This window comes from Ailuropoda melanoleuca, chromosome 10 (assembly GCF_002007445.2).
Source record: "Ailuropoda melanoleuca isolate Jingjing chromosome 10, ASM200744v2, whole genome shotgun sequence".
Lineage (NCBI taxonomy): Eukaryota > Metazoa > Chordata > Mammalia > Carnivora > Ursidae > Ailuropoda > Ailuropoda melanoleuca.
Genome location: NC_048227.1, coordinates 66,824,703 through 66,846,701, shown reverse-complemented (window position 1 = coordinate 66,846,701; position 21,999 = coordinate 66,824,703). Strand labels below are relative to the sequence as shown.

At 35.1% G+C, this 21,999-nt stretch overlaps 1 protein-coding gene across 1 annotated transcript in view; it reads left to right on the top strand.

Moving 5' to 3' along the window:
• Positions 1–21,999, top strand: part of CEP85L (centrosomal protein 85 like) — a 160,267-nt gene that overhangs the window by 94,778 nt on the left and 43,490 nt on the right. Inside the window, 1 exon segment of the mRNA XM_034669044.1 lies at positions 3,853–3,970. Within this exon segment, the coding sequence (XP_034524935.1) occupies positions 3,853–3,970 (118 nt within the window).

Below are 21,999 nucleotides of genomic sequence, written 5' to 3'. Positions count from 1 at the left end.
ATAATAAAACTAAGGGCATAAATTAATCAAATGGATAAATCTCTAGTTCTAATCAGGAAAAAAGAGAAAGATTCAAAATATTAGGAATCAAAACTGATATAATTATAGAAAGAGGTTTTAAATTATTGTTATAAACACACATTAATAAATCTGAACACATAAAAGAAGGTGAGTATTTTTAAAGGAATAGCAAAATTGACTCAAAAAGAAATGGAAAACTTATAAACCAATAATGTTCAAGAAATATAATAAGGGGCGCCTGGGTGGCACAGCGGTTAAGCGTCTGCCTTCGGCTCAGGGCGTGATCCCAGCTTTGTGGTATCGAGCCCCACATCAGGCTCTTCCGCTATGAGCCTGTTTCTTCCTCTCCCACTCCCCCTGCTTGTGTTCCCTCTCTCGCTGGCTGTGTCTATCTCTGTCAAATAAATAAATAAAATCTTAAAAAAAAAAAGAAAGAAGATGATTTTAACTAGGCTTATTGAGGTGATCATTTCACAATATATACACATCAGTATGTTATAACAATGATTATACAATCATTACACCTGAAACTAATATGATGTTATATGTCAATTATACTTTACTTAAAAAAAGAAAATAATTAGCAATTATAAGTTTTCTAGATCCAAATGGTTTTAGGAATAAGATTTGAAGAACTGTGTCATTATATTTAAAGTGGTTGTTTGTTTATTTTTTGTAGTTAGCATATAGTTGAATCTTTCTTTTTATCCATTCTGACAGTGTCTGCTTTTTAATTGGGATTATTTAGACCATTTACATTTTGTGATTATTGATGTGGTCGAGTTTAAATCTCCCATCTTGCTGTTTGTTTTCTAATTGTCCCATCTGTTTTGTTCCCCCCCCTTTTTTTCTTTTGAATTAGTTGAGTATTTTTTTGAATAACTCCCTTTATGTCCTTTGTTGGCTTATTAGCTATAACTCTTTATTGAGTTATTATAGTGGTTGCTGTAGAGCTTATAATATATATCTTTAAAGTGCTGTAGTCTACCCTTAAGCAGTACTATATTATTATACTGCTTCATGTACAACATAAGAATCTTACAAAAATATACTTCCAGTTTTCCTCTCCCAGTCTGTGAGCTATTTTGTTCGAAGTCTGCTGTGATAGATTCTTTCAGCTTTTAAGTTTTCAAAAAAGCTTGTTTCACCTCTGTCTTTGATATTTTCATTAGGTGAAGGAGTCTAAGTTGATAGTTGTTATTTTGCTTTAAATTTACATTGAGTAAAAAAATTCTCTAGATTGATAGCTTTTAAATGTTAATACTTTAATGTAATACTTTGAAGTACTTTACTGTCTTCTTGTTTGCATTATTTCAGATAAGACATCTGCTATTTTGTTTACCTTTGTCTCTCTGAATGAATTTATCTTTTGTTCTCTGACTACTTTTAGGATTTTCTCTTCATCACCGATGTTAAGCCATTTGAAGATGTTCCTGGGTTTAGTTTTCTTCATGCTAGTACTTGTGTTTGGGGTTCTCTGGTCTTCTTAGGTCTGTGGGTATATATAGTTCTCATCAAGTTAGGAAACATATTGGCCAGTTTTCTACAAAATATCTTTCCTGTCCCTCTCTCCACTTTAGGGATTCTAATTACATGTATGTTCGGTTTCTTAAAGAAATCCCATAGCTCACTGATGTGCTTGAGTTTTTTCCGTTTGTCTTTTTTTCTCTATTTCTTTTTGAATAGTTTTTATTTGCTGTGTCTTCGAATTCACTAATCTTCTGCAAATTCTAATCTGCTTTTAATCCCATTCAGGATAATATTTTTGTTTTCTATGTCTTAACATAATCGATCTAGTTTTTTGAACATATGAAAACAGTTATAATAACCAGTTTAGAGTCTTTGTCTATTAATTCTGTCATCTGTGTCAGTTCTTGTTCACTTTCAGTTGACTGGTTTTTCTTAGGTTATATTTTCCTGCTTTGCATGCCTGGTAATTTTTGATCAAGTACCAGACATTATGAATTTTAACTTTTTTTGGATGTCACATATTTTTGTATCCCTGAACTTTGTTCTGCAGTCACAATTGCCCTTTGTTGAAAATTGCTGCTAAATGGTGCCCTGTGAATTGGGAGGTTTTCCTCTGTGGCATTTGAAAACAGGCACAGTTCTAGGCTCATGTAAGTAAGCCTCAGGCACTGTTGCTTCTCATCTTTTTGGTTGACCACCACCCCCTCACATGTGCGCTTTAAGTAGTTCCTCATGTGTTTATTCATTAATACTCAGCTGAATAGTCAGGGTGACTTTGCACTGTGAACGCTAGTTGTCTTGGTTTTTCCAGTCTCCCAGCTTTGTCTTTTCAGCTCAGAGAGGGCTCTTTACCTGTGTTGGGTGGGGCCTGAAGCAGTAGGCTCTGGCAGTCATAGAGCTCACCTCATTTGTTGCCTGTCTCCTGGAAGTCTCTGTTCCTAATGAACTGATGTCCAGTGTTTTTGAGAGTCATTGCTTCCCGTATTTTGTTCTGTTTTATAATTGTGTCAGGCAGAAGGGCACAACTGGTTTCTGTTACTCTGTTTTGGCCAGAAGAGGAAGTTTAGTTTTCTTTGTAAAGTTTTAAATTCTTTGAAAAGTGTCATGACTAATCTTTCCTAACTTATCTATTAACTATTTGATGTTTTCTATGTGAATTTTCTTAAAGGATAGTGTATCTAAAAAATGAAATGGCTCTGAGTAGAGTAAGCTCTCTGATATAGTCTGAAGCATATAACCTAACTTGCTCCAAAAGTTACTTTGTAAGTATTTTGGAAAATACCAAGCTATTTGTTTACCCACATACTTTTTCTTAAAAGCTCTTTCTTCCTCATAACCTTATTATGAGACTTGTTATTAAAGTTTTGAAGATTAGCAATAATACATATAAAGCTCTTAACCCGATGCCTGGTACATAACAGTTGTTCCTATGAACAACATAGGTTTGAATGACATGGGTCCACTTACACATGGATTTTTTCCCAACAAATGCAGTACTATAAATGTATTTTCTTTTTCTTATGATTTCCTTAATAGTGTTAGCTATTATAGCTTCCAGTCAACAGTAGGTTATTAGTGGTTAAATTTGGGGAGTCAAATATATGTAGATTTTCAACTGTGTGGCAAGGCAGAGGGGCCAGGGTTCAGTGCCTGTAACCCCCACATTGTTCAAGTGTCAACTGTATAAAGGATACAGAAGTTAAATAACTTGATTAAAGTAAGCAGTGAGCTGCTGAGGAAAGATTTGAACTCCATGGTGTCTGTTTCTAACATGAAGTTATTTTAAAGTGAAATTTCTGAACTCTCCAAAGATGTAAATCTGTCACCAAGTGAGTTCTCCATCGTTGATGATGGTTATGTGTAGACTGTGTAACCCAGGATGTCGTTGAGGAGATGCAGGCATAGAATAGCAGTTGGGCTAGATGATATTTATGAAAATACCATTCATCCTTGACCATGAGATTCTCAGAAATGTCAGTGGGTATTTAAGTGTTAAGCAGAATTTGTATGAATGAAATTAATGGATTTTAAGGCAAAGGCATTCCAAACTGAGAACATAACATTTATTATATTAAGTAACAAGAAGAAAGCAAGCAAAGCATGACTTTGTTATTATCTAAGAAGAGTACTAAAGATTATATTTTATAAAATGCCAGAAGTACTCTACACTATAAATAAACTTTTTCTGTGGTCTACATAACTCATGGTACCGTGGTTTTTAAAAATTCCCTGTTATGAATGTTAAGGTTGATAATACTCTTAACTCTTACATCAAATTATTAGAATACTTAAAATTCTGCTTTTAACAGTCTCTTAGAAAAGCATATTCATTATAATGTCACCTCAATTTATGTTTTGCAGGCAGAAGCAACAGATTACCCACCTACATGAGAGGATAAGGGATAATGAATTACGGGCACAACATGCCATGTTAGGGCATTATGTAAACTGCGAAGATTCTTATGTGGCTGGTTTGCAGGTAAGATATAGAGAATTTTGCAGTTGTTTTATTAATAAAGCATGTGTTAATTATATAATTAGCTTGTAAGATGAGGATACTTTTTAATTAATCCATTCATATGGTTCATATTTAGGTACATAGTAAAAGATGTCCAATAACTGTTTCCCAAATGTCCAGTTCATGTCGCCTCCCCACACACATAAGGAATTACTGTTAACAGTTCCTAGTGTATCCTTCCAGAATTGATGTATATCACTAGCAGATATAAATGTATTTTATTCCCGTATCTTCACAAAAAGTATCAAAATATATACATTATCCAGCACCTTGCTTTTTTTCCCTTTATATTTTATAAAATTATTTAAAATACAATGATTAAAAAAGCAGAAACAGACTTGAATACAGAGAACAAACTGATGGTTACCTGGGGGAATGGGCAGAATGGGTGAAGGGTAGTGGGAGGTACTTCCTGTTATGGAGTGATTAAGTCTTGGGAGATAAAAGGTACAGGATAGGGGATGTAGTCAATGGTATTGTAATAGTGTTGTATGATGACAGATGGCAGTTACACTTATGGTGAGCAGAGCATAACATACAGACTTGTTGAATCACTATGTTGTACCCCTGAAACTAACGTAATGTGTGTCAACTATACTTCAGTGAAACAAATACAGTGATTTTTTCTATATCTTTACAAAGATAGCATCCCCTTTTTTTTTTTTGCTTTTATAGCTGATGATTTCTTGTTTTGTGGAGATAGCATAATTTATTCATCTTGTCCCTACTAGTCAGAATTTGGGTTGTTTCTAGTTTAGGGCTACTATAAATAATGTTGTAAAGAATAACCTTTTATAAAAACTGTTTTGCTCATATGCAAGTATTTTTGTAAGTTAAATTCTCAAGTGAAATTTATAAGTGTTGAATGAGTTGGTCATTTTTAATTGATATTATCAAATTGCTATTGTGTTATCGAACAGTGAGGTTTTTTTTTTTTTTTGGCCCTTCTCTTACATAGGGTAGGGTGGGGAGTTCTCTCCATGGTTTTTAAAAAAATTTAAAATTGTGTAAAATACATATAAAGTTTACCATCTTAACCATTTTTTTCATCTTAACTATTTTTAAATATACAGTTCAGTGGTGTCAAATACATTTATAATATTGTGCAATCATCACCACCATCCATTTCTATATCTCTTTATGTCTTATAAAACCAAAACTTTGTACCCATTAAACAGTAACTCCCCATTCGCCTCCCCAACCCCTGGCAACTACTGTTCTACTTTCATTCTCTATGATTTTGATTACTCCAAAATCTCATGTTAAATAAATCATACAATATTTGTCTTTTGTGACTGGCTTATTTCACTTAGCATAGTTTCTTCAAAGTTCTTCAAAGTTCATCCATGCCATAGATTTTATTTGTTTATTTGAGAGAGACAGAGAGCATGAGCAGGGGGAAGGGCAGAGGGAGGGGGAGGGAAAAGCAGACTCCCCTGCTGAGTGGGGAGCCCAATGTGGGGGCTGATCCCAGGACCCCGAGATCATGACCTGAGCCAATGGCAGATGCCTAACTGACTGAGCCACCCAGGAGCCCTGTTTGTTTCCACATATTAGTTATAGTGAATGATGCTGCTGTGGACGTTTTTTTATATGTATTTTAATATGAGTGTATAAGTATCTCTTGGAGACCCTGCTTTCAATTTTTTGGGTATATATCCAGAAGTAGAATTGGATCATAGAGTAATTCTATTTTTAATTTTTTGAGGAAGCGCCATATAGTTTTCCACAGTGGCTGTACCATTTTGGATTTCCACCAATAGTGTACAACAGTTCTAGTTATTCCACATTGTCACCAACACTTGTTATTTTTTTATTTTTGATAGTAGCCATCCCAATGGATATGAGGTGGTATTTCATTGTAGTTTTGGTTTGCATTTCCTTAATGATTAATGATATGAGCATGTTTTTATGGCATATTGGCTATTTGTATATCTTCTTAAGGAAAATACCTTTTCAAGTCCTTTGCCCATTTTTGAATTGATTCGTTGTTTTTTGTTGTTGAGTTTTAAAAATTCTCTATATATTCTAGATATTAACCCCTTATCAAATATATGATTTGCAAGTATTTTTTCCCATTCTATTGATTGGCTCTTTTCTCTGTTGGTAGTATCTTTTCGTGCACAAAATTTTTAATTTTTCAAGTCCAGTTTGTTCACTTTTTCTTTAATTGCCTGTGTCTTTGGTGTCATATCCAAGAACACATTGCCAAATTCAATGTCATGAAGCTTTTGCCACATGTTTTCTTTGAGGAGTTTTATAGTTTTAGGTCTTATGTTTAGGTCTTTGATCTGTTTTGAGTTAATTTTTCTATATGTTATTAGGTAAGGGTTCAGCTTCATTCTTATGCACGTGGATAATCCTGTTTTCCCAGCACCGTTTGTTGAAAAGACTTCCACATTGAATGGTCTTGGCACCTTGTTAAAAATCATTTGACCATGTATGCCAGGATTTATCTCTGGGCTCTGGATTCCATTCCATTGGTCTATATATGTCTTTTATTATCCAGTACTACACTGTTTTGAAATCCAGAAGTATGAGTCCCCCAGCTTTGTTCTTCTTTTTAAGATTGTTTAAGCTGTTTGTGGTTCCTTGAGATTCTATATGAATTTTAGGGTGGGTTTTTCTCTTTCTTAAAAAAAAATGTGATTTTGATATGGATTGCACTGAACCTGTAGATTGCTTTGGGTAGTATTAACATCTTAACAATTTTAATAACAGGGGATATGTTTCCATTTATTTATGTCTTCACTTTCAGCAGTATTTTGTAGTTTTTATCATACAAGTCTTTTACCTCCTTGGTCAATTCCTAAGTATTTTATTCTTTTTGATACTGTTGTAAATAGAATTGTTTTCATAATTTCCTTTTCAGATTGTTCATTGTTAGTGCGTAGAAATGCAACAAATTTTTGTGTTTTGACTTTGTATCCTAATACTTTGTTGAATTTATTCAATAGCTCTAACAAGCTTTTTGTGGAATTTTTAGGATTTTCTACACGTAAGACTATATCACCTGAACAGAGATGATTTCATGGCTTCCTTTCCAGTTTAGATGTCTTGTATTTCGTTTTCTTGCCTAATGGTTCTGGCTATAACTTCCAGTATTTTGTTGAATAGAAAATGGGAATCCTTGCCTAGTTCCTGATCTTAGAGGAAAAGCTTTCAGTCTTTCATCGTTGAGTGTAATGTTTGCTGTGGGTTTTTTCTGTATAGCTTTTATTATGTTGAGGTAGTTTCCTTATGTTCCTAGTTTTTTGTGTTTTAATCAGCAAAGGATGTTGAATTTTGTCATGCTTTTTCAACATCCGTTGAGATGATTGTGGGGTTTTTTCCCCTTTATTCTGTTGATGCAGTATCGTACATTGATCAGTTTTGATATGTTGAACCATGCTTGCGTTCCAGGAATAAATCCTACTTGGTCATAGATTATAATCCTTTTAATATACTGCTGAATTCAGTTTGTTATGATCGTGTTGAGGATTTTTGCATCAAAGATATTGGTCTGTAGGGGCGCCTGGGTGGCACAGCGGTTGAGCGTCTGCCTTCGGCTCAGGGCGTGATCCCGGCGTTCTGGGATCGAAGCCCCACATCAGGCTCCTCTGCTGTGAGCCTGCTTCTTCCTCTCCCACTCCCCCTGCTGTGTTCCCTCTCTCGCTGGCTGTCTATGTCGAATAAATAAATAAAATCTTTAAAAAAAAAAAAAAGATATTGGTCTGTAGTTTTCTTGTAGTGAGTGTCTTTGGCTTTAGTATCAAAATAATGCTGGCTTCACGGAATGACTTAGGAAGTGTAGTTTCTTCTCTTTCAGTGTTTGGAAAAGTTTGAAAGGGATTGGTGTTAGTTCTTTTTTTACATGTTTGGTAGAATTCACTAGTGAAGCCATCAGGTCCAGGGCTCGGGCTTTTTGTGGGGGTGGGGGGGGAAGATTTTTAATTACTGATTCAATCTCTTAGTAGATAGGCCTGCTCAGATTTTGTTTCTTCATGATTTAGTCTTGATAGGTTTTATGTTTTTAGGAATTTGTCCCTTGTATCTGGTTTATCCAGTTTGTTGGCATAACAGTTAATTGTTCACAGTACTCTTAATAATCTTTTTTACGTCTGTAGAATTGATAAGTTAATGTCATTACCTTCATTTCTGATTTTAGTAATTAGTGTCTTTTCCCTTAGTCCATCTAGGTAAAGGTTTATCAATTTTGTTGATTTTTTTCAGAGAACCAAATTTTGGTTTCATTAATTTTCTCCATTGTTTTTATATTCTCTATTTCATTTATACTGTTTGAATCTTTATTATTTCATTCCTTCTGATAGTTTTGGGTTTAGTTTATTCTCTCCTTCCAGCCTTAGGTTGTAAAGTTAGGTTGTTGATTTGAGATCTTTCTTGTTTTCTTCATATGGTTTTAATATGTTTTCTCTTGAGTGATTTCTTTTTATATATTTAAGCTCCATTCATATTTCTCTTCTGTGAAATGTCATTTCATATTGATACTTTGCTTGTTTTTTTCTGTTAGGTATTGGTTTTTTGCTTATTAATTTTATAAGCCCTTTACATATTAAAGAAATTAGCTTTTGTCTATAATTTGATTTGAAAATACATATTCTGAATTTGTCATATTTTCTATTTGTGTCATTCTATTTTTTTCCTATATCCATTATTTTCTGCTATGAAGTCTAATTCTTACAAGTATTGTATAAGTAAGTCCTACCTTCACTAATAAACCCATTTAAGAAAATAGTTACTGGGGCGCCTGGGTAGCGCAGTCCTTAAGCGTCTGCCTTCGGCTCAGGGCGTGATCCCTGCGTTCCGGGATCGAGTCCCACATCAGGCTCCTCCGCTGGGAGCCTGCTTCTTCCTCTCCCACTCCCCTGCTGTGTTCCCTCTCTCGCTGGCTGTCTCTCTGTCACATAAATAAAAATAAAATCTTAAAAAAAAAAAAGAAAGAAAATAGTTACTAAACATCCACTGTGTTAAGTTATGAGGTCACAAAGGTGAAGAATAGTTCCTACCTTCATCGACCTCAAACTACAGAGGGAGAGACCATATAGGTAAACATGTTTACCCATTCCTTTAAAATTTGTGTTCACTGTGTAAGGCAATGTCTACGTGCAAGGAATAGAAAGGTGAATGAGGTTGGTTTTGCCGCTGAGAGTACAATCTAATGGGAACATGGTCTAATGGGAACACAGGGTATGTAAGGCCTTATAACAAAATTTGTATGGCTGGAAGGGTGACTTTCCCCAATTATTACTCTTTTTAAGCATTTTTCTTAAAACTTGTTTGTATGTTTTTCTGTATAGACTTCATATTTGGCTTCTTTATTTCCAAAACATTAAAAACTATTGTCATTTTTATTGGGATCAAAAGTGAGGACTAATAACTTTATGGCAGTATATACTTCTATTTGTAGAAGCTTTTTTTGTCTTTATTTCTAGAATTTAAAAAAAACATTTTAAGTAGAATTTTTTCCTCTGTCATATTTTCAAACTTGTTTTTATGTATTAGAGGAATTGGTATATTAAAGTCAGGAAATATTGAGGAACAACTAATCTTCAGACTTACTTTAGTCAGAAACATTTAACAGAGATTCCAGCTTGCTTACCCTTCTTCAGTTATTAATACATCAATATCTCGTTACAATGTTGTCTCATCTGCTACTAGTTCTATCCCATGGTATTAAGACTCTATGGTACTGAGATTAATAGTGTACAGTTATTTAAAAGTGGTATTTCTGTACTAATGTAAGTAGTATAATTTGCTTTGATAACAGTTTTATAGAACCATGCAGTTTCTCCTTGTAACTTACTTTTCTGAATAAAGTGTTAGCTTGAATTATACAATTATATTATCAAAAGTGTGTGTATCTGAGTATGTATTTAAAAGCTGAAGAAGGTGTTTTTTGACACAGCATCAGGCCAGTAGAGGGCTCTCCAAGTCAGTCTACAAGGAGGGATATGGCAGAGGGGGCTGCTGAAAATATTAGAATTTTAAATGATATGGGGAGTTAAAATATTGTTGAGAAGTTACACTTCAAAAGATAAGGTCAATTAATAAAAGGGAATACAAGGAAAACCCTTAGTACTGAATGGATATTATAAATATATGAGGTGAACTTTTTTTCAGTAGATAGATATAGAGAGCTGAAAAACGCCAAGGGTTTAAAAGAACAACAAATACAATAATAAAATACTTCATAGCGAATGAAGAATTTTTTTGGTGTATGAATAGTGCTTTTCTTTTTTTATTGAATAAATTTGACATATAATATGTAAATTTAAGGTGTACACAGCATGCTACTTTAACACATTTATATAATGTTTGCAAATGTAGTAATATTTATTGCATTAAATAGTTATAGTGTATATTATTGTTTATATTCATTATACTGTGCCCGAAATTTCTATGGCTTATTTACTACTCCTTACGAGTTTCTATCCCTATGTACTATTGCTCTGATCTACACCTGCCTACCTCCCATCCTTCGGTAACTACCGTTTTACTCTCTGCTTTTTACAGGTTTAACGTTTTTAGATTCTACATATAAGTGATATCATACAGTACTTCTCTTTCTCTGTCTGATTTATATTGCTTAATGTAATGTGCTTAAGGTCCATTCATGTTGTCACAAATGGCAGGATATCTTCCTTTTCATGGCTGGATAATATTCCACTGTGTATATTACCTTATCTTTTTTTATCCACTGATGAGCGTATGGGTTGTTTCCATATTCTAGCTATTATGAATAATGCTGTGATAGACATGAATGGGTGTATATCTTGTCAAAGTCCTGTTTGCAGAGCACCTGGGTGGCTCAGTTGGTTAAGCATCTGCCTTGGGCTCAGGTCATGATCCTGGAGTCCCAGCATCGAGGCCTGTGTCGGGCTCCCTGCTCAGCATGTAGTCTCTTTCTCTCTCTGACCCTCCCCCTCTTGTGCTCTTTCTCTCTCTCTCTCTCATTCTCTCTCAAATAAATAAAATCTTTAAAAAGAAAAAAATCCTGTTTGCATTTTCTTTGGGAATATACCCAGAAATGGGATTGCTGGATTGTATGGAAGATCTATTTTATTGGTCCATAGTGGCTGGACAAATTTCCATTCCCACCAATGCTGTGTATGGGTTCCTTTTTCACCACATTCTTGCCAGCTTCTGTTATTTCTTATCTTCTTGATGATAGTCATTTTAGCATATGTGACAGGGTAGCTCATTGTGGTTTTGATTTGCATTTTCCTGATGATTAATGACGTGGAGCATCTTCCCACGTGTCTTGTTAGCCATTTTGATGTCCTCTTTGGAAAAATACCTGTTTAGTTCTTTTGCCCATTTTTTAAATTGGATTGATTTTTTTAATTATTAAATTGAGTTCTTTATGTATTTTGGATGTTAATCCTTTTCTGATATATGGTTTCCTGAAATATTTTCTTATTCTATAGGTTGTTTTTTCATTTTTTTAATTATTAGATCTTCTGTACAGAAGCATCTGAGTTTGATGTACGTCCATTTGTTGATTTTTGTTTTTGTTGTTTGTGCTTTTGGTGTCATGTCCAAAAAACAAGTCATTACTGAGACCAATATTGATGAGTTTTCCCCCTTGTGTTTCATTCTAGGAGCTTTATGGTATCAGACCTTTTAAGTCTTCAATCTATTTCAAGTTAATTTTTGTGAGTGGTGTGAGATAGGGGCTCGATTTCATTGTTCTGCATGTGCTTCTACAGTTTACCCAGCACATTTGTTAAAGAGACTATCCTTTCCTCATTGGGTATTCTTTCGTCACATGTAATTTGACTGTATATGCCAGGATTTAATTCTGGGCTGTCTGCTCTGTTCCGTTGGTTGATATGTCTTTTTTGTGCCAGTACTGTACTGTTTTTATTACTGTGGCTTTTTAGTATAGTCTGAAATCCAGAAGCATGACACTTCTGGCTTTAATTTTTTTTTGGTTTCTCAGGATTGCTTTGGCTATTCGGGAGTCTTTTGTGATTCCCCACAGATTTTAGAGTTGTTTTTTCAATTTCTATGAAGAATAATAGCAGAGGAATTTTTACGTTGGATGTATGAATAATGTTATTTTATATGCACAGCATTTTATATATGCACATTTTGGGGCCCATAGCTTATTCATTCCTAATTCCATAGCACATTAAACAAAGAAAATTATACTTTTCATATTCTGTATATCTGAGGTTAAAGTAAATTTTTGAAATAAAATAACATTCTCTTATGAAATTATAGATGTAAAATATATCCTTGAGAAATAACTCTATTTGCATATTAAAAACTTTGAACAGCCTTCCAATCAAGATGAAATATCAGCCAAATCTCATAGGTAGAAAATGAGAACTAGATCTTTATCCTAAAATTCACACTTTCTAGATTGTTTTAGTAGTAGAATTGCTGGAACCGAAGAGAGATTTGTATTTATAATGCTTTATACCGAAATTTCAACCTATGATTGACAGGCCTTCTTGGGCGGAAAAAAAAATAGGAAGGATCCTTTTACTTTTTGTTAAAAACTGAAGAAGAAAGAGATGCCTTCCTTTAATATGGATGTGAACCTTGGAAAGACCAACCGAATAATATATATATATATTTTTAAAGATTTTATATATTTATTTGACAGAAAGAGAGACAGCCAGTGAGAGAGGGAACACAAGCAGGGAGAGTGGGAGAGGAAGAAGCAGGCTTCCCAGCAGAGCAGTGAGCCCGATGCAGGGCTTGATCCCAGGACCCTGGGATCATGCCCTGGGCTGAAGGTAGACACTTAATGACTGAGCCACCCAGGCACCCCAAATAATATTTATTTTAATTAAGCTTCATTGATGCATCATTTCTTATTGTTTTTCTATCTTATACTTTTTCTTTATATATATAATTTATAAATTTTTTTCTATTTGTTTTTCCCTCAGCTATCTTTTCTACCAAGTCTTTTGGTTGTAATGAGCATTTCATAAATGAGTTCTACCTTTACAAATGAGCTTGTTTAACAAAATATAAACATCTAATGTGGTAAATGCTGGAGCCACAAGAGTGAAGAATAGTTTCTATTTTCATGGATCTTGAAGTCTACAGAGAGAGAATGTGTCAAAAAACTGTTCAACCATTTCTTCAGAAATTATTTATGTTTCCTATGGATAAGACACCATGTAGGCACTAGTAACATAAATATGAGTGAAGTTATTTTTTTCTTCAAAGAGTATACAATCTAATGAGGAAGACAGATAAATAGGAGAGAATTGCAGTAAGTTTGAGGTGCTCGAATGGGATATATATATCTATAGCTATATCTATATAGCTATAGATATAGATATAGATATCTGTATAGTGCTATGGGAATTCCTACTAAGAACATACAAACTAGCCTTCCAAAGGTTGGCTCAAATTTCCTATAGGAAGGGATATCTGATCTGAGAACCTGATGAAGTAAAAGATTTTAGCAGGTGAAAGACATGGAGTAAAAGTGCTTGAAGTGTAGTATATTGTGTGTGAAGAAGTCCAAAGGCAAGAGAGGAAATAATGCATTTGGAAAACTACAAATTACTGTGTATGGATGAAGTGCAAAATGAGAGAAGAATAGTGGTAAGAATTGTGGTTAAAGACGTAAGCAGGGGTCAATTAGAGCAAAGGCTTGTAAAGTGAAGGGCCCCCATTTGTCCCAAGTTTAGGTACAGTTCCAGGTAATGCCTGTTGTACTAGCATGATGATTAATATCACCCTCTTTTACTCTCCCAAGTATCCTAGTTTGGTTACCCCAGTGGCATAACAGATTTAAGGTAGCTATTGAGGCAGAAACCAGTCAGGAGGCTATCTCAATAGTCTAAAACTTAAATGAACACCTGAATTTTAAAAACAAACATAGGTCATGACAAGAGGAGGAATATTTATTAAACATCTGTGTGACCCAAGCATGGGCTTGATTTAATGACTTTTTAATGGGTTAGAGAAATGATTGCCTAGTTTCAGATGGGCAAAATGAATTGGTTTGTTTATATTGTCAAAGACCAGGATAGAGATGACTACATCAGGAATAACTTTAGAGGAAAAAAATAATGAGTTAAGCTTATATATTATATTGTAAATTTGAGATCGAGGTGAAGAATGAGGCTGATATTCATAGGTAGGTCTAAGGTAGAGATTAGAGACTTAGGACTTGTCAGTTCACCTGGGTTGTCGTTGAAGCTTGGGCATGATCTGAAGGCAGACGCTTAACAACTGTGCCACCCAGGCGCCCCGTTCTTCACTATTGATATCCTGTATCACAGGGTATCCTTGTTACTATTGAACCTACATTGACACATCATTATCACTCAAAGGCCATAGTTCACATTAAGGTTCACACTTGGTGTTACAATTCTATGAGTTTGGACAAATGTATAATGACCTGTATCCATCATTGTAGTATCATACAGAATCGTACAGAATAGTTTCACTACCCTAAAAATCTGTGCTTTCCCTGTTCATTCTCTCCTCTCTCTTAGCCCCTGGTGACTAGTCTTTTTATTGTCTCCATAGTTTTGCCTCTTCCAGAATGTGATATAGTTGGAATCATACAATATATAGCTTTTCGTGATAGCTTCTTTCATTTCATAATATACATTTAAATTTCCTCTCTTTTTTTTAATAAGATTTTATTTGAGGGAGAAAGCGAGAGACTGAGCACGAACAGAGGGGGAGAGGCAAAGGGAGAGGGAGAAGCAGCCTCCCCTATTGAGCAGGAGCCTGATGTAGGGCTCCATCCCAGGACCCTAGGATCATGTCCTGAGCTAAAGGCAGACACTTAACTGACTGAGCCACCCAGGCGCCCCTCCTCTATGTCTTTTCACATATTGATAGATTACATCTTTTTAGTGCTGAATAATATTCCATTATCTGGTTGTACCACAGTTTATTCACCCCCTGAAGGAAATTTTAGTTATTTTCAAGTTTTGGCGAATATGAATAAAGCTGCTATAAACTTCCATGTGAAGCTTTTTGTATAGCATACTCTCTATTCATTTGGGTAAATGCCAGGGAACACAATTGCTAGATCATATGGGAAAGAGTATTTTTAGTTTTTAACTCACTGCCAAACTGTCTTTCAAAGTGGCTATTACTTTACATTCCCACCAGCAATGAATGGAAGTTTCTGTTGTTCATATCCTTACCAGCATTTGGTGTTGTCAGTGTTTTGGATTTGGCCATTCTGATAGGTGTGTGGAGGTAGGTAGCTTGGTGTTTTAATTTGCAATTCCCTAAAGACATTTGATGTTGAACATCTTTTCATATATTTATTTGCCACCTGTATATTTTCTTCAGTGATGTGTCTGTTCAGGTCTTTTCCCCCTTTTTAATTGTGTTTATTTTTGAGTTCTTTATATAGTTTGGATACAAATCCTTTAGATGTGTCTTCTGCAAATAGTTTCTGCCAATATGTGGCCTATTTTCTCATTTTCTTGATAATGCCTTCTACAGAGCAGAGATTTTTAATGAAATCCAGCTTATTATTTGTTTCTTTTGTGGATCATATCTTTGGTAGTATATCTAAAAGTGATTGCCATATTCATAGTCTTCTAGGTGTTTTCCTATGTTCTAGGGGTTTTATAGTTTTGTATTTTGCATTTAGGTCTATAGTCCATTTTTAGTTAATTTTTGTGAAGAGTGTAAAACCTGTGTCTAGATTTCATTTTCTTGCATGTGGATATCCCATTGTTCCAGCATCAATTGTTGGAAAGACTTCCTTTGCTCCATTGTACTGCCTTTGTTCCTTTGTCAAAGATCAGTTGACTTGTGTTTATGTTGATCTGTTTCTGGGCTTTCTGTTCTGTTCCATTGACCTGTTTCTCTGGTCTTTCCTCAGTATCACACAGTCTAGATTACTGTAGGTGTATTTTAAGTCTTGAAGTCAGGTAGTGGCAGCCCTCCATCTTTGTTCTTCTCCTTCAGTATTATGTTGGCTATCCTGGGTCTTTTGTTTTTCCATAGAAACTTTAGAATCAATTTGTTGCTATCCACAAAACAACTTGCTGGGATTTTGCTTGAGATTGCTTTGAATCTATAGATTAAGCTAGGAAGAACCTAACATCTTGACAGCATTGAGGTTATCTATGAACATGGAATATCTCTTTATTTGGTTCTTTTTTGATGTCTTTGATCAGAATTTTGTAACTTTCCTTTTATATATCTTATACATATTTTGTTATATTTATACTTCATTTTTTGGAGTGCTAATGTAAGTGGCAGTGTGTTTTTAATTTCAAATTCCACTTGTTCATTGCTGGTATATAGGAAAAGAACTGACTTTCATATATTAACCTCGTCTCTTGCAACCTTGCTATAATTGCTTGTTAGTTTCAGGGGTGTTGTGTTTTTGCTTTTTGTTTTTGTTTTTGGTCTGTTTTCAGTGATTTTATACATAAGATGATCATGTCATCTGTGAACAAAAACTGTTTTCTTTCTTTTTTCCCAATTGGTATACGTTTTTTTTTTTTTTCTTCTCTTGTCTTACTGCATTCTGTAGGACTTCCAATACAGTGTGGAAAATCAGTGGTGGGAAGAACATCCTTGCCTTGTTCCCAATATTAGCAGGAACGCTTCAAGTTTTTTACCATTGATTCCGCTGTTGGCTGTAGGATTTTTGTAGATGTTCTTTATCAAGTTTAGTAAGTTTGCTTCTATTCCAAGTTTGCTCAGAGTTTTTATCATGAATAATTGTTGAATATTGTTGAATTTCTTTTCTGCATTTACTGATGTGATCATATGATTTTTCCTCAGTAGCCTGTTGATGTGATGGATTATATTAATTGGTTTTTGAATGTTGAACCAGCCTGAATTGCTGGGATAAATTTCAGTTGGTTATGGTGAATAATTCTTTTTATACATTCTTAGACTCAACTTGCTATTTTTTTTTGAGAATCTGCTTATGTAAAATATTTAGTCTGTGGTTTCCTTTTTTTTTAATTAAAAAAAAAATCTTTTAGTAATCTCTACACTCAACATGGGACTTGAACTCACAACGCTGAGATCAAGAGTCACATGCTCTTCCAAATGAGCCAGCCAGGCACCCCTGTAAATTTCTTTTCTTGTAATGTCTTTGTCTCATTTGGTTTTAGGGTAATTGTAGAATGCGTTAGGAATTATTCCCTCAGCTTCTCTGTCTGGAAGAGATTGTAGTAAGTCAATATAATTTCCTCCTTAAATATTTGGTAGAATTCACCAGTAAACCCTTCTAAGGCTAATGCTTTCTGTTTTGGAAGGCTATTAATTATTTATTCAATTTCTTTAATAAATATAGACCTATTCAGATTATCTATTTATTCTTGCATGAGTTTTGGCAGATTTTTTTTTTTTAAGAAATTAGTCCATTTCATCTAGGTCATCAAATGTGTGGGCATAAAGTTGTTCATAATATTCCTTTATTGTATTTTTAATGTCCATAGGATCTGTAGTGATACTCCAGTTTAACTTCTGATATTAGTAAATTTGTGTCTTCTCTCTTTTTTCTTAGCCTGACTAGAAGGTTATTGATTTTATAGATCTTTTCCAGAATGAACTTCTGTTTTTTTTATTTTCTCTATTGATTTTCTGTTTTCAATTTCATTGATTTCTGCTCTTTTAATCTTTCCTTCTACCTACTTTGGGTTTAATTTGTTTTTCTGTGTCTAGTTTCCTAAGGTAGAAGCTTAGATAATTGATTTTAAATCTTTCTTCTTTTCTAGTACGTGTACTTGATGGTATAAATTTCCCCCTAAGCACTGCTTTCACTGCATCCCACAAATTTTAGATAATCCATATTTTCATATCCATTTAGTACAAAATATTTTTAAATTTCTTTTGAGATTTCTTCTTTGACCCATATATTATTTAGAAATGTGTTGTTTAATCTCCAAGAATTTCTGGATTTTATAGCTACCTTTCTGTTGATTTCTAGTTTAATTCCATTATGGTTTGAGAGAGCATACATTGTACAATATTTCTTCTTTCAAATTTGTGAAAGCATGTTTTAGCACCCAAAATGTAGTCTGTTTTGGTGAATGTTCTATGTGAGCTTGAGAAGAATGCGTAATCTGAAGTAGTCTGTACATGTCAGTTACATCCAGTCAATTGAGGATGTTGTTGAGTTCAACTTTGTGCTTACTAATTTTCTGCTTGCTGGATCTGTTCATTTCTGATAGAGGGTTGTTAAAGTGTCCAGCTATTATAGTGGACTCATCTGTTTCTCCTTGCAGTTCTCTCAGTTTTTACCTCACATATTTTGCTGCTGTCTTGTTAGGCACATACACATTAAGGATTGTTAAGTCTTCTTGGAGTATTGACCCTTTTATGTAATGCTCATTTTTATTCCTGATAAAAGTCTGCTTTTTCTGAAATTAATATAGCTACTCCACTTACTTTTTCTTCAACATTTTATGGTTAAACATAATAGTGTAATATTGGTTTCAGGAGTAGAATTTTGTGATTCACCACTTACATATAACACCCAGTGTTCATCATAACAAGTGCCCTCCTTAATACATATCACCCATTTATCGCATCTGCCACCCACCTCCCTCCATTAACCCTCAGTTTGTTCTCTGTTTTTAAGAGTCTCTTATGGCTTGCCTCCTCTTCTCTCCTTCTCTTTCTCTCTCTCTCTCTTTTTTTAATCTTTCCACATGTTCATCTATTTTGTTTCCTAAGTTCCACATATGAGTGAAATCATATCTAGATCTGAGGTGTGGTATCTGACAGTTTGGGGAAATTCTCAGTCATTATTGTTTCAAGTTCTGCTTTCATTTCTTCTTGTAGTGTTATACCCTTTGTAGTTGTCTCACAGTTCTTGGATATTCTGTTTTATTTTTTACAGTCTTTTCTTCCTTCTTCAGTTTTAAAGAAGTTTCTTGTCATATCCTCAAGCTCAGAGATTGTTTCCTCATCTGTGTTCAGTCAAAGACATTCGTTCTTGGGGCACCTGGGTGGCACAGCGGTTAAGCGTCTGCCTTCGGCTCAGGGCGTGATCCCGGCGTTATGGGATCGAGCCCCACATCAGGCTCCTCTGCTATGAGCCTGCTTCTTCCTCTCCCACTCCCCCTGCTTGTGTTCCCTCTCTCGCTGGCTGTCTCTATCTCTGTCAAATAAATAATTAAAATCTTAAAAAAAAAAAAAAGACATTCGTTCTTTTTTTTTTTTTTCTTTTTGATTGATTTATTTGAGAGATTGAGAGCGTGTGTGAGTGGGGGGAGGGGCAGAGGGAGAGAATCCTCAAGCAGACTCTGTTGAATGCAGAGCCCAACGCGGGGCTCATTTTCATGACTCATGAGATCCTGACCTGAACCAAAACCAAGAGTCAAATGCTCAACTGACAACCACCCAGGGCCTGTCAAAGACATTCTTTATTTCTGTTACAGTATTTTTGATGTCTAAAATTTTTTTATTCTCTCTCAGAATACCCATCTCTGTGCTTACATTATCCATCTGTTCTTGCCTGTTGTTTATCTTAGCATTAATGCCCTATATATTAATCATAGTTTTAAAAAATCTCTGGTCTGGTAATTCTATCATTCCTATCATATCTGACTCTGGTTCTCATGCTTGTTCAATCTCTGCAGACTGTGATTTTGCCTTTTAGTATGTCTTGTAGTTTTCTGTTGAAAGTTAGACCTGATGTACTAGGTAAAATGAAATGTGGTAGATAGGCCTTTGGTAATATAATGGTAAGGTGTAGAGGAAGAAGTCCTCTGTAGTCCTGTGATTAGGTCTTAGTCTTTTAGTGAGCCTAGGCTCCTAGACTGTGAACTTCACTAGTGCTTCTATTCTTTTCTTTCCCACTCTTCAGTGGGGCAGGATGGTTCAAGGCAACTGGAATTGAGTGTTTTCTTCTCGGTAGGTTAGCTCCCTTCTAGGTAACCGTCTGGGTAGGTTAGTCTCTAGTTAAATAGTTTCTCCTGAAGACAGGTCTTGTTAAGAAGAACATAGTGTTCTGGTGTATTTCAGAATGGTTCCTTTTCTCCTCTTCCTGCTGGAAACGTGAGGAGATTTTCCCCTGATGTTCACTGTGAGGACCTGATAGAACTCATGGAGGTAAAACTCAGGCAAGTCAGGTGTCCCCTATGACTGGGTCTCCCTGGAGTTTTTGACTTTCAGACTTGTCCACTCTGAGCTTCCAGTAGTTCATCAATTTCAGCTCTTTTTTTCTACTTCAGCTTTGGTTGCAAGGAAGATTCTGTTCTGGTAAGTGTGACTTTCTCTATTCACCTGTTTCTCCAGTTCTAGGAGTAACAGTTTACCCTGTGACCTTACTTCTGACAGATCTAAGAAAAGTTGTTGATTTTTTAGTTTGTTTTATCTTTTTTACTTGTTAGTAAAACAGATAGAGTGGCAATTTCTGAGCTCATTATGTGCCAGATTAGAAACTGTAAGTCTGTATTATTTTTTTTAGTTTCCTAGCCTAGCCTACCCATCTTTCTGAGTTCTAGACCCACCTCTCTGTCTGATATTCATCTCTATTTGTGTGTTCAACTGACATCTTAATATCAGTAGGTTCTAACTGTAATTAAGTACATCTGCTTAAACCTGTTCTCCTATATGACCTCCTTACTTTGACTCAGAATGTGATCTTCCCTGTTACTTGACTCAAAATCTCAAACCTCAGTTATCTAACATTTCTTGTCTATTCACTTCTTAAAAAAATAGTTTTCTCTAAATCCTCACAATTATACATTCTTCACTCTGTTATCTGTGTTCTTGTTCAGCTCCTCTTTTTGTTCAAAAAAATAGGTTAGAATATTTTTTTTTAAGATTTATTTATTTCAGAGAAAAAGAGTGCATGTATGTGTGCCACTGTGGGGGAGCGGCAGAGGGAGAGAATCTTCAAGCAGACTCTGTGCTGAGCATGGAGCCTCACATGGGGCTTGATCTTAAAACCCATGAGATCATGACCCCAGTTGAAACCAAAAGCTGGACACTTAACTGACTGAGCCACCCAGGAGGCCCTAGAATAATTTCTTAAAGTGAATTCATATCCATTCTCAGTATCTTCTGATTCCTACTGTCCACTGCATCCAATTGCTGTAGCACTCTCTTGTCCTCTTTACTCTTCTGTTCCCTTCAGTCAAAAGTTAATGAGAATCTACACATGTGGCTAAATGCCAAGGAATACAGAGATTGACAAAACAGAGTTTACAATCTTCTTAATTCATGCTACTTTGCTGTTATAAAACCATCATGGGTTTCCCATTTCCTGTGAATTAAGATTTAACTCTGAACCTTGTGATTCTGTAGTATGGTCCTACTTGGATTTTTAAATTTTTCCTTCTATCCATTCCCCCTCTTGTAATCCATACTATAAACAGATATGGGTACTCTCTCAATATATTCCATTTTTACCTTTTTAAAATGTTCTTTTTGGAATACTTTTCTTCCTTTCTCCATTCCTGCTAGAATCCTCCTTATTTTCAAAGTCTATCCCAAAAGTCACCTCCCCAGTAAAGCCTTTTTCCTCATTCTCCCAGTGCTGTCTTCATTTACCTTCCAACCTCCCCATACTTTGTACTTAAGATGACTTTTCTTGGGTGCCTGGCTGGCTCAGTTGGTTAAGCATCTGCCTTCGGCTCAGGTCATGATCCCTGGGTCCTGGAATCGAGTCCCAAATTGGGCTCTCGGCTCAGTGGGGAGTCTGCTTCTCTCTTTCCCTCTGGCCCCCGCCCCCCACTCATTCTCTCTCTCTCTCTCTAATAAATACAATCTTTAAAAAAAAAAAAAAGATGACTTTTCTTTGGCTTACCATATTATTTCTCTTATGCTTCTGATAGAATTTGAGTTTTTAAAGGACAGTGCTAGAGTTTGTCATCTTTGAAATACCCAGCACATAATAAAATGATATTTATATAATTTTTGGATTGTATCTCCACCTTTGGGTGAAGTATGAGTTCTTCAAGGTCTAGTTCAAATTCACTTGTATAAAACTTCCCTTAGCTACTACAGTACAACTATCTTAGCACTTAGACAGTTTTCATGGTCTTTTTTTGTGTGTGATACTTCATTAA